Source organism: Plasmodium inui (genome assembly GCF_000524495.1).
Source record: "Plasmodium inui San Antonio 1 unplaced genomic scaffold supercont1.20, whole genome shotgun sequence".
Taxonomy (NCBI): domain Eukaryota; phylum Apicomplexa; class Aconoidasida; order Haemosporida; family Plasmodiidae; genus Plasmodium; species Plasmodium inui.
Genome location: NW_008481854.1, coordinates 274,713 through 292,145, shown reverse-complemented (window position 1 = coordinate 292,145; position 17,433 = coordinate 274,713). Strand labels below are relative to the sequence as shown.

At 47.5% G+C, this 17,433-nt stretch overlaps 3 protein-coding genes across 3 annotated transcripts in view; 1 reads left to right on the top strand and 2 right to left on the bottom strand.

Moving 5' to 3' along the window:
• Positions 1–641: 641 nt before the first annotated feature.
• C922_04177 (tRNA nucleotidyltransferase (CCA-adding enzyme)) lies at positions 642–3,207 on the top strand (the record flags this gene model as incomplete). Its single annotated transcript, XM_008819762.1, has 2 exons — positions 642–2,888; positions 3,133–3,207. The coding sequence occupies 2 exons, from the start codon at positions 642–644 to the stop codon at positions 3,205–3,207; spliced, it is 2,322 nt and encodes a 773-aa protein (XP_008817984.1).
• A 187-nt stretch (positions 3,208–3,394) lies between these two features.
• C922_04176 (hypothetical protein) lies at positions 3,395–12,567 on the bottom strand (the record flags this gene model as incomplete). Its single annotated transcript, XM_008819761.1, has 5 exons — positions 3,395–3,478; positions 3,604–3,804; positions 3,931–4,068; positions 4,226–4,276; positions 4,390–12,567. 5 exons carry the CDS (start codon positions 12,565–12,567, stop codon positions 3,395–3,397), a joined length of 8,652 nt encoding a protein of 2,883 aa, XP_008817983.1.
• Positions 12,568–14,315: 1,748 nt separating this feature from the next.
• Positions 14,316–17,433, bottom strand: part of C922_04175 (hypothetical protein) — a gene marked incomplete at both ends in the record, with an annotated part of 3,991 nt that continues 873 nt past the window's right edge. Inside the window, one exon of the mRNA XM_008819760.1 lies at positions 14,316–17,334. Within this exon, the coding sequence (XP_008817982.1) occupies positions 14,316–17,334 (3,019 nt within the window). The remainder of the gene's footprint in view (positions 17,335–17,433) is intronic.

Below are 17,433 nucleotides of genomic sequence, written 5' to 3'. Positions count from 1 at the left end.
TTACTTATAACTTATCATCTAGGCTTGATTTTTTTTTTTTTTTTTCCAGAGCGAACACGGGAGAAGCATCGCCGGGTCGACCGTCCCAAATATGCACACGGGTCACGTTAAAAATATTCTCACCTATTATAGGTTTGTGTTGCTACATTTGAATCGTGTCCCTGTGCAATGCTCGTGCTGTGTGGAGTCCAGTTCGCGGTGCATCGCTCCTCTCCTATGCAAGCAGATTAACCGTTGGCTGCTTCCCGTTGACCGCTGCCCAAAGCGGGACGTCCGCACTGGGACATGCCCATGTAAGTAGCCAACCTGCGCGGAGATCGAACTCCCGCTGGCACCCCCGTACAGCGCAACCGCGTGGCCGATTCCGGAATGACCTGCGTCTCATTAACAATCCATAATGAATGAGCTCACTCGACGTCCCTGCATACGTCCCCCCGCTGCCTCTTCCACTACCGCAGCCGCTTCGATCGCTGCGGTCGCTGAGATCACTGCTGTTGCCTCTGCTCCCGTTGCTGCCGCTCATCCTGCTCCTCGTGGCAACAACCGCCGTGAAGGGAGCGGGCCGAAACTCCGCCTCCACCCTCCTTACCAAGAAGAAACACCACCATGCCAAGTTATTTTTCGGCTGGAAAAATAATCACATGAATCTTCTAGGGAAAAAAAAAATTTTCAATTGCACGAGAGGCTTTCTTTTCTTAAATGCAAATAGAAGGAGCCACCACTTGGGGGGAAGAAGCAACAACAGAAAACGTTTCAGCCTCCGAAGCTGCAGCAGACGTTTCAGCCTGCGCAGATACAGCACGAGGGGGGAGATGGAGGAAGAGGCCTACGTTAGCTACTTGAACAAGTATGTTGTAGACGAAAGGGAGTTGGCGCAGGCCGTGGGGGGAATGCCAAATGGGAAGGGAGGCGGGACACCAAATGGGAAGGGAGGTGGGACACCAAATGGGCAGCAAAGCGAAGTACCAAAGGGGCCGAAAGGCGAAGTATCAAGTGATCAGAGCGCCTCCCCCCACCCAGAGGGGACTCTCCAAATCGAGGAGCTGATAAAAAAAACCATGAGGAAGGAAGAAGAAGAACTGTTCTCATTCCTTCAGAAGGTAAACGAGGCGTACAATCTACAATGTACCCTGAGGGTGGTCGGGGGGTGGGTACGAGACAAATTTCTTGGCATCTCAAATGATGACATTGATCTTACAGTAGACAATATGAAAGGGTCAGACTTTTGTAACTATATAAAGAAGTACATACAAGAAAAGGAGAAAAAGAACTTCAATTTTGGCATCATTAAAATTAACTCAGATCAGTCCAAACACCTAGAAACGTCTAGCTTTCATCTGTTTAATTTCCAAGTGGATATTGTTAACCTGAGGAATGAGAAGTACACAGAAGAGAGTCGAATCCCGGAGATTGTTATTGGGACTCCAGAGGAAGATGCACTGAGAAGAGATTTCACTGTAAATGCACTCTTCTACAATTTGAGCAACAATAGAGTGGAAGACTACACTAGAAGGGGTATTCTCCATTTAAAAAATAAAGTCATTTGCACCCCACTGGATCCTTTGTCTACCTTCCTGGATGACCCTCTTCGAATAATCAGGTGCATTCGATTTTGTGGCTTCTTTAACTTCTTCGTGGAGAAATCCGTCTTTGACGTCTTAAAAAATGAACACATTATGAAATCTTTTAAAAAGAAAATCTCCAGAAGTAGACTCTCTTCTGAAATGATGAAAATATTTTCCAAGAGGTGTGAAAATATCGTTCTTTCTTTGACCTTGTTAAATTATAGTTCCTATGCGAAGGAGATTTTTTCTCTACCGGGGGAGTACTTTGTACAGAATGGGGAGGTTCTTGAAACAGATCGGCGGAAGGGTGACAGGGTGAACAAGAAGGGGAACCTCCTCCAGGGGGACCTCCTCTCGGGGGACGCCAACGAAGCGACTAACAGCGAAGCGGCTAACAACGCTGCCACTAACAACGCTGCCACTAACAACGCTGCCACTAACAACGCTGCGAACGGTGCAGGCCCACCCAATGGGGGCCTCGACTCAACTGGGGTGCAAAACGGAAATGTCCGCTCCGCCAACGGGGGGATCCATCACGAGGAAGGCCACGCAGAGGGGACATTTGTCAACGCCTCCCCCAGGGGTGACAACAAAATGGGCAGCATAACAAGCACGCTGGAAACAGGGGCGTACTCCCAACCGGGGGAATTCTCCCCCCTCCAGACGAGTGGGGATGAAAAAACAGACTGGTGTGTGGAAGGACTGCAATACGTAAAATTTTTTAAAGACATCGAAAAGAACAACCTGTTGAGGGAAACCTTCCCCGGGATGAATTATCATGAAAATGTGAACAATGTACAGCTCTGCTTGTACCTCCTGCCGCTAAAAAATCACCACGTGCAGATAAAAAAAGGAGGAAAAAGTGAACCGGTCGTCTCCTTCATAATTAGGGAATCCCTAAAATTTCCACTCAAGCATGGAAAATTTTGTGTGCAGATATATGAAGGGTTTAGCAGCCTGTACAAGCTGTACAAAAATATAGACGTTTTTAATTTTTTAAAAAATAGCACTTGTGATGGGAAGAAGAATGCACACATCATTGGGGACGTTGTGTTGTTCCTAAAAAGCGTTGGAGAGAAATGGGACTTGCTGCTTTTAATTTTTTTTATCTTCCACAAATATAAGGAGGTGAATAAAATGTTCGTCACCACCATCACCGCGGACGTGTACTTGTCCGACTTCGCCAAAAAGCTGTACCAGTTTATTTTGGAAAATAAATTGCAGGCAGCTTATAACGTCAAGCCGTTTCTCAAGTGGCCGGATATTCGGCACAACTTCCCGCAGCTCTCGCCCAACAGGATCGGCGAGGTCTACGAGCAAATTGTAAGGCAGAGAGGCGCCATGCCCGACGCGCGAGGGGGCAAAGCAGAGATAAAGAAAAAACGGGAAAGAGAAAAAAAAAAAAATAAAATAAGGGGAAAAGTTAAAAAGGCGCTTGCGATGTGACCCTGCGCGTGCGAAGAGGCATACCAGTTGGCACGTACTGAGTGGCCCTATAGAGCGTCGCTAAAGTGTCAACAAAGCGTCCACAAAACATTGACTCGCCTGCGCCCCATTCCCCTCGCAGATTCGGTTTTCCTGCATCCACGGAGAGGACGAAGCGAAGTGTATCGAGTTTTTAAAAAACCACTTCAAGAAGTAGTAGAAAAAGTAGCCCAAAAGGGTATCGCAAAAAAAGTGGGCCAATTTTAGGTGCAGAAGAGGAAGTGTGCCCAAGAAAGAGGCAACAAAGAAAGGTACTGCTCAACATCGCGTCGTGTGCAGAGCGTAGCTAGCCATTTCTGTTCATACAGCTATTTTTTTTTTTTTTTTTTTTTCACCGCGAGTGGTCAGGTTGTGCAGGCAAAATCGGAATATCTTTTTTTATTCGCTTCAACAATTTTTTCCTCCACTTCTTTCAATTTTTGCACATCCTGCGGTTGGGAAGAAAGTGCATATGATTGTGAAGAGATCCTTTTCTCTGCTGTTCGTGGCAACTGTGCGCAAAACGTTTTGGCCAATTGGGATGAAGGAGAGCCGCATGGGGGGAAAAACGCACCTGGTCGTTGATACTGAGAGATATGACCTTGTTGCATATTTCCACGAAATCCTCGTGTGTTTTTATTTTCTCAATGGACAGGATCTCCACACACAGTTTCGTGACCTCCTCCTGGGACAAGTAGATGTAGTTCTCTTCCGTGTCCATGACCCCCTGAATCATGTCGTGTTCTTCGAGTTCTTTGAGTTTTCTCCGTATGTTCTGCGGGTGGGTCAGTGAATGGTGTGTGGGGGGAATTCCTGTGGAGCAGCCGTGTATAGATGCAGCCGCCTACAAATGCGGACACGTGTTGACTCCGCCCCAACGAAAGTACCACACCGCGCTCACCTCCCGCTTCGTTTGAAACTTAACCGACAACTCAGTTATGCTCACGATCTTCTTCAATTTGATGAAGTTCAAGAAACACCATAAGAGGACGTCGGATGACAGCCAGTCGTCTTTGTGCTCCTTTGATAGCATTAGTGACTGCAAAGGGGGAGAGAGGGACAAATGGGGGTGCCACCGTTTGGAGTGCACCATTTGTGGTGAAGCGCCACCCCCATGTGATCACGCTCACAAGGGGGAAAAGAACAACACACAGGAATGACCTCACGTTGGGACCGCTCTCCAGCATGTGACTCACCTTCCACTTTCTCAGCTTCTTCATTTCGCGGTTACTCATCTCGGTGGAAAACTAAAAGGGGGAAAGGCACCAGCAGGCGTAAGCAAACAGTGCAGTGAGCACATGCAAATCAACACGTCTGCACATCAGGGTAAGCGCCGCTCCACCCCCAGTGCCCGCCTTACGTTGGACATGTCGAATGCCTCCTCCGGTCGTGTATCTTCAAATGTGCTTTCGTCTTGAACGTCAGCCAAAGGCTCCTTCGGGTGCACTTTCCCCGTTTCGTCACCCCCAGTATGTTCCTTTCCACTTCCGCTCCCAGTTCCGCTTCTACTCCCACTCAGGGTGTGTTTCAAATCAACTCGGTCGTACTGCTCCTCGTCAATCGCTTGTTTGGAACTATCCACACACTTAACATGTACACAATTTTCCAAAATATTTTTCAGGCTGTTTTTCTTTTTGCTCATTTCGTGTAGCATTTGAAATTCATCCTTTAACTTTTTCTGTAGCTCGTTTATTTCCTCCTCCTTCATGTTCATTTGAAATTTATATTTCCCCTGGATGTTTTTAAAATGGTCAGAGTTGCTCCTTTCGTCTGTTCCTTTTTCGTTTGTGCTTTTTTTATCTGTTCTGTTTTCGTCTTTGCCTTTTTCGTTTGTGCTTTTTTCGTCTGTACCCCTTCTGTCTGTACCCCTTTCGCGTAGTCCCCCACTTACGTCCGTCGTGCTATCTTTCAACATCTCTGAATCGTTTTTTCCACTCACAAAATACTCTCTCAATTTTTTAATCGGCTTTTGGCTTTCACTGACTGCGTTTGTTGTCCTCGATCCACCTGTCCGCTGCGTTTCCTGAGCGGTGGCCATCCGGCTCTCCTGCGAAGTGTGATCTTCCGTTTTGTCTATATCACCTGACTTGTTCATGCAGAAGTGTTGATTGCTCTTCTCGGCTAATTCATCAGCCCCGTTTGAGTGTGAAGTAATGTCGTTCATTTCATCTGCATCACCTAAGCTAGTGCTGGCAACATCTTGTTCCCTCTTCTCAGCCAATTCACCATTCCGATTCGTGAGCGATGTGTTACTGTGTATTTCATTTAAATGAATAACCCTGTTTATGTGGCACCCCCTTTGCCTCTCATCATTAAAACCGCCAGCCCTGCCAATGGAGAAACTCTTCGAGTGGTCCTCATTCAGAGGGTCAGACGTGTCAATAAATGAACTCTTCTTCGTGTTGCTTTCACTCATATGGGGCAACCCACTAACATAGGACACCCCCTCAGAGGTGCTTTCATTCGTATCGGCTGCAGTGTTAATACATGCCTTGGTTGAGTCGCCTTCATTTGTATCGCCTACACTGTTAATACATGCCTTGGTTGAGTCGCTTTCATTTGAGTCCGCTGTTTTGTTGGCCATCTCGGCTGTCTCTGACTTCAGCACATGTGAGGTCTTCCTCGACGCGTTTTCACTAAAATGAATTGACTCCTCAAAACACGAGTCCCTCCTTGTGTTCATTTCGTTGGAATCGTTTGGCCTATTCATATGTGACGTCTTCCTTCCATTTTTTTTCTCTAAATGGGGTGAAGCGTTGACTGTCCATTTCGTCGCATCCTCTGTGTCCAATTCGTTTGTGCTTCCTTCCTTCGAATCATCTGATCCCTTGACGCCAGTGGCTTCCCCTTTGTTCTTTTCATTGTAATCGTGTGACTTCTTTGTGTAAGACTTCTTCCTATTACCGTTTTTAGGTAAATCGCCTGAGTTGTTAATGCTCGATTCTTCCGCTAATTCGTTTTCGTTTGAGCTGTATATCCTGTAGGTATGCGAGCCCTTCCTTCCGTTCTGCTCACTCCAGTTATCTGGACTACTAATTTGGGAAGCTTCCCTGGAGCGATCTTCCCTGTCCACGTAGGATCCCTTCTGTCCGCTCCCCTCGTTCGAATCGGCAACACCACCGATAGGCTGGCTCTTCGAGCACTCTTCCTCATTCAAACGGTCCGACCTCCTCATACGTAGTAACCCCTTCTTTATCTTGCTTCTTTTCGACCCTACCGATGATATGCTAACGATGGATTCATTTGTGTCATCTTTCTCAAAGGTGGATACATAGTTCATGTCGGAGGCTTCCCTTGCAATAATTTCATTCGACCCGTCTGTCCTGCTCATGATGTGGGAAGTCTTCCTACCGCCGCTGTCACTGGAAGGGATTGTCATGTCGGTGAACGCCCCCCTGTTTGACTTGCATCCACTCATTCCGCTCATTCTACTCATTCTACTCATTCCGCTCATTCTGCTCATTCCACTCAAATTGGTAATACTTGACGATGGCTCTCCCTCTGTGCATGTCCCATTTGGGATGTCTTCATTCGAGTTATCTGTTCCCTTTACATACGATCTGCTCCTTTCTGTCTCCCCCTTTGAATTATCGGCGAGGATAAAGTAGGACTTCCCGGAGTTGTCTTCATGTGACTGGCTTGAACTGTTTTCTCTTATCTTGTTCGCCCCATCTCCTGTTAGTTCTTTCGAGTCCTTTCCATTTGGATCGGCGGACTTCGAATCGGTGGACTTTTTCACAGATGAACCCCCCTTGGATGTGCTAAGGCTCCATTTCCTCAAATCGTTTTCAATAAAATTGCCTCCACTGGTCAGATAAATGGGGTGCCCTGTCTCGCTTCGAGCTGAACTGACGAACCTTCTACCGGGTGACATTCGCACTGCCCTCTGTTCGATTGCATTTTCTCCCCTCCTAACACTTAACCTCGTTGCGTCTTCCGTACGTTCTTCGATTAGGCTGCTCTCACAGGGGTAGCCTGGCCTATTAATACAGGCCTTTTCCTCTGCATCGTTTCCAGGGGGATCTCCCAGCCGGCTAACATTTAATTTGTTTGAAGCGGCCACCTTCACTTCTTCTGAATCGTTTCCCATGAAATCTCCCGACCGGCTAAGGTACCACTCACTTCCTTCCTCCACAAATGAAGTCTTCTTCGTGTTACCTTCGTCTAACTCGCCTGATTGTCCAACGAGCGAAGCACTTCCGTCGTTTTCTTTCGAATAGTCTGTATGATTCACACGCCACGTTTTCCCTGTGTCGTTATCCTTCAGCCCGTCCGACGTAGTGATACACGATGCGCTTCCTTTCCTTTGGCCCACGTCACTTTTGCTGCTAATGTGTGAGGCCTTCCTCGATCTGCATCCCCCCAGATCACCTGACCTGTTAATATACAATACAGTTCTATCCTTTGTGCGTGTGTCCTCCGAAGCTTCCATGTATGACTCCGTCTTGGAACTGGTTTCACTCAGATGGGGAGTCCTTTCCATATGATAAGGCTTGCTTCGGTTCCTGTCACTCCAGTTATCTGGACAGCTAATTTGAGAGGAGTTCCTGCCGCTCCTTTGATTCGAATCAGCAGCGCTGATCAGATAGGATCCCTTCCTTGTGTTGTCTTCGTGAGGATGGTCTGCCACACTGACGCGGGATCTCCTCTTAGTGTTATCTTCGTTCAGATGGGTTTCTCTGCTCATGTAGGACCTCCTCCTTGACCCGTCCACGTGCGACCCCCTCCTTCCGCTCCTTCCTTCGAAGCCCTCTGAACTGTCCACATAGGAGACTCCCTCGGCGCAATTTTCACTCATACTGTCTACCCCCAATTCAGCTGCGTCCAGTTCATCTGCGTCGCTTACCGCCAATCCATCTGCGTCGTTTTCCTTCCACTCGGATGAACTGTCCCTGTGTGAGCCCTTCTTGACCTCTTTCACACTGGAATCTCCTGACCTGTTAATGCAAAAATTCAGTTCGTTTCGCTCATTCGTAGCGCTTTTCCTGTCCACGCAAGAATCCCTCTTCGATTTGTTTTCACTAAAATGGGTTGTCTTCTTAACGTATGATCCCCTTGTGGGAAATCTCTCACTTGCATCCCCTGAGGGGTCCGCATAGTACCTTGTCTTACTAATGCCCTTTTGAATAAAATCATCTAACCTGTCAGCAGAGATCTTCGTGACGTTGTTTATGCATAATTCGTCTGAATCGTTCTCGTGTGAGTGGGCTGCCCTGTTAATAAGCGATGCGGTCTTCGCACTGGTTCGATAGGAGTAATCCGGATCGATAATAAGTGATGATTTCTTCCTACTGCTTCCATGTGAGTAATCCGAATCGATTATATCTGAACCCCTCCTTTCCTCGCTCCCATTTGCGTCCCCAGACTTCCCTACGCACAGGTTGTTTTCCATGTTTTCTTTCACCCTGTCTGGGCTTCCACCTCTGGACTCCTTTGCTCGGCTTGCATTGGAAATGACTTTTCTGTTCGTAATGGATTCCTCCGATTTAGTCTCATTTGAATTGCATGCCTGGTTAACGCTCAGGTAAGTGTCGATATCTACGTGTAGTTTTTCCGAACTGCTTTCACTCACGTCGTCCGGTGTCTTCATGTGCCAAATGTCCTTCGTGCCTTTCGTGTCATTCGCGCCGTTTGTGCCTTTAGTGTCCTCCTCCATCGAATGGCCTAACCCCCTTACATATGAGACCGTCTTGGGCTCCTTTCCTTTCGAATCGATTGTCCTCTCAGCAGGTGAATCCCCCGTTGAGGCTCCTTCACCGGAGTGGCCTTCTCGGCTAACAAGTGAACCCCTCTTTGAGTCTCCTTCACTTGAGCGGATTTCGCTTGCAACATATGATCCCCTCTTTGACTCGTTTTCAGGCCAATCATCTGGAACAGTCATGCGGGAAGCCTTCCTTCTGCTGTCTTCATTCGAGTCGGATTCCCTTCTAACGAAGGAGTTTTTTTCTGGCGCGTTTTCTGTCAATCCAACTACGCTGCTATCGTGCGAGTGTTTCTTTGCCGTGTCCCGATTAAACTGGCTTGCTCCGATAACATAGGATCCCTTCCTCGACGCAATTCCGTCTGAATGACCTACCCCGATAACGAATGGAGTCTCCTTCATGCTCTTTTCTTTCAAATCACATGCGCCGCTTACCGATGGAATCTCGTTCATGTCTTTTTCTTTCAAATAACCTCCCCCGCTAACGAGGGAACCCCCTTCCGAGCCTTTATCACTTAATTGCGCTGAACCTGCATTCGTCAATTCCTTCGAACCACCAACAGCACCCAAGTCGTTCGCGTCGTTTTCTTTCCTATCGGCTGACCCCCACACGCGGAGGGTCTTCAAATTTCGTTCCTCCGTCACATCTCCCCCTTCCTTAGAAGCAATCACCGACGCGGTATCTTCGACTGTCTCCATTTTTCCGTCCTCCAATTCATTTCCTTCACTTTTCACCTCTTTGGAAGATCCCCCTCTTGGTATTTCATGTCGATAGCCATCGTTGTCTCCATTTGGGGTTCCCTCACGTGGTTCGCTCTGTTTGTTTGGTTCATCTGTTTCAGATTTTTCATCTTCTTCAGACTGCTCACTTTTTTTAGACTGCTGACCTTTTTCAGATTGCTGAACTTCCCCGCTGCTCTCCTCTTCCGTGTCTGTCTTCAGGTCGCCTGCTTCGCTGGCATGTCCAGTGGGATCACTTTCAATTGCTTGACCTTGCCCCCCAGATGCGTCTTCATTTGCGCTTCTTCTTCGGTTCATCTGCTCCTGTCTATTTCGGTGACTTATTTTTGTCTCCAGCTCTTTAGTGCAATCGTCTGTATCTGCCACTGATTTGTCTCCGTTATTGTTGTGAATGCCATTGGTGCCGTTGTGGCTGTTATGCCATTCGTTCTTTACGTCGTCCTTTGCGTCGTCCTCTGCGTCATCCTCTTGGTCATCCTCTGCGTCGTCCTTTATGACGACTTTTCCGCCACCTTCCCTTTGGTGGGTTTCCCCGGAATCAAGAGATCCAAATTTATCTTTGCATCTTACGACAGTTGGGTCTACGTTTGGGGGTGTCCTCTCATTGAAATATTTTTCTTGACCTTTTTGGTCCCCTTCGTTGACTTTTACACGTGCCGCTTCTTCATGTTGGTCCTCTTTCTGGTCATTCTCCCCTCTACCCACAGTTCGTCCTCTTCCACCCTGACTCATAGATTCACCTGAGCAACTTCCCTCCGGTGTGTCCACATGAATAGCTTCCTCCTCCTGCTTCTCCATGTGAAGAGCTTCCCCCTCCGACTTGGCATTTGTATAAACTGAAACGTCACTTCGTATTTCCGTATCCGAGTTGATCCCGTCGTCCCCGCTGATCGATTTGTCCGCGCTCTTTGCACACACACCCACATCTGCATCGTCACCGTTTGAGCTTTTAATTTTTGCTAGCTCATCGTCACCCCTCTCTGCATCGTCTTTCATTTTTTTTGATTCTGCACTTTGCATTTTTTCGCCTTTTTCGTCTTTTTCGTCTTTTTCGCTTTTTTCACTTTCTTCACTTTTTTCACTTTTTTCATTTTTTTCACTTTTTTCACATTTTTCACTTTTTTCACGTTTTTCACTTTTTTCACTTTTTTCACATTTTTCACTTTTTTCACATTTTTCACTTTTTTCGCTTTCATTTTTTACGTCGTAAACTTCTACTTGCTCCTCTTGTCCTTTCTCTTTTGGAGGTTCCCTCTGAACTTTTTTTTTGTTTCTACGGAAGAGGTTCCCTATTGCGTTAAATAATGAGCCTTCCCTGCCTCTGCTGTTTGGTCGTCCTTCTGCCCCATCGAGGTTCGCGTCGTCCCCTTGGTCAGTTTTGTCCATTTTGGAATCTTTCTCCCGTTTTCCATTTTTCTCCATTTTGCAATCTTTCTCCATTTTTCCATCTCTCTCCACTTTTCCATCTTTCTCCATTTTGCAATCTCTCTCCCCTTCGCCATCTTTCACCTTTCCCTTCTGTTCCACCATTTCGCCTTCCTTTCCCTGTCCCTCGGCGTCCCTTCCGACCGAACTGCCATCCCCCTTTTGGATTCCTTGTTGGCTGCTCCTCTTCCTCTCCACTGAATCTTTTCCGAGTCCCCCTTGTCCCTCTGGGGCGTCGTTCGCGTTCATGCTTGACGTGTCTACTTCTTTCAATTGGGCGGGTGAGTCCACCTCTTTTAGTTCGTCAGAGGATCTCATTTCTTCGGCTTGGTTGAGACAACCTACTTCTTTGTCCTGGTTGGCTATTTCTGCTCCTTTGACTTGGATAGATTCTCTTATCTCTTTGACTAAGTTTGATTCTTCTGTTTGTTCCAGATTGTTGGATGGGTCCAATTCTTTGGCTCTGCTGGACGTTTCCGTGCTTCTAACCCCACTTTTAGAATCCGCCTCTCCCACTTCCACTGATGAACCCATTTCTTTTACTTCGTTCATAGAACCCGCTTCTCCCACCTCCACAGGCGCATCATCTCCTTTTACTTCGCTGACAGAACCCGCTTCTCCCACTTCTACGGATGAACCGATTTCTTTTACTCCCCTTTTAGGACTCTCTTCTGCAACTTTCACAGATGAACCCATTTCTTTTATGCCATTTTCAGGACTCTCTTCCCCCAATTCGGTGGCCTCCCCGGGCGAGCCTATCGCGTTGGCGCCACCACCGGAGATGGCCTCATCCGAAGCGGCAGAACCCGCAGTGACCATTTGGCCATCTGATGGGTCACTCTCCACAGAAAGAGACTCCACATCTCTGACATTTCGGGCCTGTCCGTGTCCCCTACAAGGGACTGACTCTCTTTTCACTTTGGTATCAACTCCCTGTGTGTCCCCGTCGAATGGATCCTTTTTCTCCCCCTTCGCTTCAAAGTCAAACTTTTTCTCGCCATTCGAAAGGGATTCATGGTTAAGGTGGGTCGAGCTGGCCCCTTTAGGAGAATCGGGCGAACAGGAAGAACCTGGCGAGTCTGAGGAATCTCCCCTGGACGTGCCCATCTGCTCTTCCCTATCCGCCCCTCCCACGGAGCTACCGCTACAGCCACAGCTACTTCTGTCCTCGTTTGCTCCTGTTTCCTGGACCCTATGCAAACCTCGTCCATTCTTTGTTAGGCAATTCCCCCGAGGCTCCTTTTCCACCATAGAATCAATTGAGCGATTCTGCTGCAGGTTCTTCAGTGAGTGTGTCTTTCTAGATGCAGGATTGTCTGCCTGGATGAACTTGTAAAAGGCATCCAAGTGGAGGCTCTCTTTGTGCAGAATTTTCTTTAATTCTATGTCAATTTGACGCAACTCATCTCTGATGTTGTCGAGACCTTCGTTTAACTTTAAGTAAGCTTTTATTTTTTTCCTTTCCGCTTTGGACGTTTTTTCACCATTGCTCATTTCGTGTGAGTCTGCATTGGAGTGATCCCCCTGGACGGCAGTTTCGTCCCCGATCCTATCACCGCTGTCTTCATCGTCACCATCTTCTCCTAACTGTGCGTCCTCCCCGCCGCGAAAACTGGCTACTTCCCGCTTAGCTTTCCGTCCTCTTTTGGATCGACTTCCCCGGGGACGCATCCCCTTGGAACGTTCTCTAACCTTCCTGTAATAAAAACATTTGTAATGGGAGGGATAACTTGTGAGAGGCTCCCCGACTGCATACAGATGTTCATGTGGTAAAGTGAGTCGTCCGCTACTCCCCTGCGATGAACCCCGGCAAGGAAAATCACGTATCGCCTATCGCGTATTGCCTATCGCCTATCTCGCATCAGGTGTTGTAACGTGCCGCGTCGTCTCCGCCTCAGCGTTAGCTCTGTCATTACCAAATGGCGTAGGCAGAAAGGAAGACAAAAAAGAAGGCACTTATAATTGTAAGGGGGGTGCCCGCATGTGGAGAGATCCTCCCCTTAACGAGCCTCCACAGCTTGAGCGATTTCCTCATGGGGCAGGGGAAGAAGGGGAAGAAGAGGGAAAAGTAGACAAAGCGGACACGACACTACAGACGAAGCGGACGAATGGGGGGAGACCCACTTTTACCCTTTATCCGTCTGCAGAGATGTCCACAGAGGAGAGGGACCCGTCACTATGCTACTATCCTCACCCACCCCCCCGCTTTGCACATCCTAGCAGGTTGTGGACAGCCACGAATGAGCGAATCTAAGTGGATCCACCAACACCAGGAGCTTCTTCATTCGATGATTCAAAAGTGGAAACGTAGTCAACAGGATCGAAAAAAAAAAAAAAAAAAAAAAACGGTGGAGGGGACTCTGTCAACTCGGGAAGAATCATCATACATTTAAAAGCACAATTAGAACGTTCAATACATTGAATGGATAATCCAAACAAAAAAATAAAAGAAAAGAAAAGAGAAGAAATGAAGTGCCCCAACCCCACCCTTACCATAGACCTTTCTTTTAAAATGGGACATAAGACACGTTCGACTTTTTTTTTTTTTTTCTCCTCCCTTCATTGAGGGGTAATCAATTCGGAGAGACCTCATAAAAAAAAAGAGTCCTATTTTTTGGTGGACAAAAAAAAATCCCAAAATGGAGATCCATTTGACTACGCCACTTCGCAGAGATTAACGAAACGACAAACATGTCGCGCACGGAATAGAGTTCCTTTATTTTTCCTTCTTCAAATGGCAAATGTGAGATCGGAGAGGGAGTCAATGCGCTGCACGGGTAATGTTACGCTACGCATTAGTGCACCTGTGGAACGGGGGGGGCGGGTGTCTTTGGAGACTTCTTCCCTAGCGAGGTGTTACCGCGTTTTTGTACTTACTAAATTGGTTCGCCCCCCCTTTGAAGCAATGCAAAGGTTGGCTCCTGTACGATATAGGGGAGCCGCGCTCACCGAAGGCGCTCCATCCCCTGGGAGCCCCTTCTTTTCGGAATTGTCTGTCTTTTGGTATTTCCATTTTGTTTCGTTTGGATTCGTCGCGTTGCGTTGCGTTTTTTTTTTTTTTTTTCCTTTTTTCCGCGGAGCCGCGGCGAAGATGCAAACGTAGGTACACACCCGCACATATAGATATATACATACGAGAGGTTAAAAAAAAAATTTTGATTCAAAGGTGTAGAAATAATTAGACGCTTCTTAACCTTGGCAGGTTGAGGGAGGGGGGGCGGTTGGATGGGGAAGGAGATCCACCTCTTCTGCACTGTGGGAGTTACCTCCCCCCTTCCCGCCGTTTGAGAATTCTCCATCTCTTCATAGGGAGGCAACGTAGTAGAAGAAAAAAAAAAACAAAAAAAATTGGTGCACTCTCCGAATGTTCATTTCAGATAGGGGGACACACATACGACGGCACTATCAATCGCACAGAGTTATATTATCTTCCTCGTCTTTTCATGCAAATGCTGAACCACCTTGATGAGGTCGTTGTTTTTGCTCCTTAAGTAATTGACGACGTAAATTGGCTTCCTCTTGCGCGTAGCCTCTGTCTCGTTCTGCGGCTGATTGGGGTTCCTCTTATTTACACTCTTCCGGATGCGTCTGTTGGGTTGGTCCATCTCTCCGTGCGCGCCACGGCACAGCGTCCAATCCAGTGCAGGTTTCATTCGATGCTTCATTCTACGCTTCATTCCACGCTTCATCCCACGCGTCACTTCACGCACCATTCCACGCTTCCTCTCCCTGTGCTCTCCTCGACCGGTGCTGCCCAAAGGATTTTCCACCATGTCGCTACCAATTAGGTACCTCTTCTGCTTGTCGACACGAAATGGTATACCCCGGTCTGGCCCTAAGGTGATTCTCTGCACCTGGTTGGCGTCATCATGCCAATCTGTACCCCCCTCACGACGTACTCTCCCCCGAATAGCATGGTTTATCTTCCGGTCGAGGTGACTTAAAAACTGTTTGGTTTGTTCTTCGAGCTTAATGTCAAGTTCGCTCCTGACCTGTTTTAATCCCTCCATCATGTGTCCGTCCTTCTCATTAAGCAACGAACTCAAATTGTCTAGCATGTTTCTGGAGTGTTCCTCTATGCTCTTCTTGAAACAGGCCATAATTTCTTCTGCGTGCATAATCATGTGAGCCTTTTCCCTTTGTACATTGTCGATAAAGGCAGTTAGCACATCCTCGTTGTTGATTCTAAGCCGTTCGTATGTCCTTTGCGCGGTTGCTTCGGTCAGATGCAGTATATCTTGGGTCATCTTTTCGAGGCGCACCTCTGTCGCGGTGCCCTCATCTTTCATAAGACTCTGGTGAGTACTCGCCATTGTGCCAACCTTTTCTGCAATGTGATGAGCGTACTTCTCGTTGGCCTCTCCTACCCGCTGAACCACCTTCTCGCAGAGTTGACTGAGGAGTTTTTCCATGCCGGAAAAGGAATTGTCCAACCTGCTAAGGATAGACTCCCTCGTCTCTATGACTGCACTCGTGTCTATCTCTTCCTTCGTGTTTATCACTTCCTTCGTGTCTATCACTGCACTGATGTTCTTCTCCATCGCGTCGGACAATTTCTCCTCCAGACAGGTTAAGCACGTTTTAAAAAATGTTTTCACATCAACCATGTTGGCCTTCATGTCTTTTACCATTCTCATCTCTCTGTTCAGGTGGGTCGACAGGGATCTCTGCACTTTGATCAGGGCGTGGAAATTTTTGTTTGAGGTATTCAGGACTGTCTCTAATTTTGTGTCGCTCCTCTTGGCCTCTTCTTCGCACGCATCGGTGTACAGCATCTGTGCGGTTTTGCTGAGTTCTTCCCGCAGGATGGTTTGGAGGCTTCTCTTTAGGGTTTCCTCGAGGCTTCCCTTCAAAGTGGTCTCTACGCTTCGCTTCAGCGTTCCCTCGAGGCTTCCCTTCAAAGTGGTCTCTACGCTTCGCTTCAGCGTTCCCTCGAGGCTTCCCTTCAAAGTGGTCTCTACGCTTCGCTTCAGCGTTCCCTCGAGGCTTCCCTTCAAAGTGGTCTCTACGCTTCGCTTCAGCGTTCCCTCGAGGCTTCCCTTCAAAGTGGTCTCTACGCTTCGCTTCAGCGTTCCCTCGAGGCTTCCCTTCAAAGTGGTCTCTACGCTTCGCTTCAGCGTTCCCTCGAGGCTTCCCTTCAAAGTGGTCTCTACGCTTCGCTTGAGGGTTGCCTCGACACTTCCCTTCAGAGCCACCTCCATGCTGCCCAGGTTGTCTCTCACCCCGTCGCGCAGACCACCGAGGAGCGTACCCATTTGTCGTGCCAACTCGGAGCTCGTCGCGGCCTCCACTTTGGCACATATCACTTGGGTCATCTTTACAGACGCCACTTCGTTCTCTTTACTGAGGTATTGTACGCCACTTTGTAGGCCGCTTCTCAGCTCCCCACAAATGCCTTCCTGCACGGATGTGGCGAACTCATCGAAGCAGCTTCTCACCTCGGAGGAGATGCCCTCCGAGATGTGTTTAGTCAGACCCACGGCTTCTTCCGCTCTCTTCGTGGTGTTATCCATTAGGATCATGGCCTTCTCAACTCGGTTTATCGCCTCCTCCGTTCTCCTTGTGACCTTCTCCAAAACGTGATCATTCCAGTTGGTCATCATACTTTTCTCCATCACGTTAACGTTGTTTTTAATTTCCTGACTTAGACATTCACAGACATTCTTTAGGAAGATCTGGACGCTTCTCTCCATGTGCTCATGGAAGTTATCATCAAAATTTCTATTCACAATTGAAAGACATTTCTTTAACTCTCTATTCATGTTATCGTTAATTCGATTGTGTAGAAAGTCTAAGCTTCTTTTGAGCTCACTTGAGATGAGAACCCTAAGTTGACTGTCTACATTTGCTCCAATAAGTTTTACCTTCCGCTTCAGTTCGTTATTTACATTTTGGAGCAGATTACTTTGTACGCTATTCATATTTTTGGCTAATTCGTTACTGACTTTTTTTTCTACCTTTAGATCAACCTCGTTGTAGACTCTTTCAAGGTTTGTTTCAATCTGGTCGGTTACGTTTTGTTTTATCTGCTTCTTCACGATGTGTGTGCTCCTCTCTATTTCTTCATTCACATTTTGTTGAATGCGATTCTCTACTGTGGAGTATATATGATTTGCATTCTTCCTCATTTGGGCGTCTACTAAGTCGCTTAGTTGGCCTTGCACATCCTGTGTACTAAATTTCTGTGCCTTCTTTTCTGAGATGTCCGTTCCGTTATGATGAAGCAAGTTGGACAAATTTTTTTTTATTGCTTCCTGCACTTGTTTATTTATGTTTTGGGTCAGGTGGTTATTCACTGTGTTTTTTATCAACGTGGGGATGTCCTTTTGGATAACGTCCTGTATGCTCGTTAGGCGGTTTTGCACGCCCCTTCGGTGGTCTTCCTTCTTTGAGAGGGGGGCCATCGCCGGGGGATCATCCCTCCCCTCCTCGAGGTTGCTCCGTTGGTGCGCTTCTATTTTGTCCAGTTGGTGCGCTTCTATTTTGTCCAGTTGCTGCGCTTCTATTTTGTCCAGTTGGTGCGCTTCTATTTTGTCC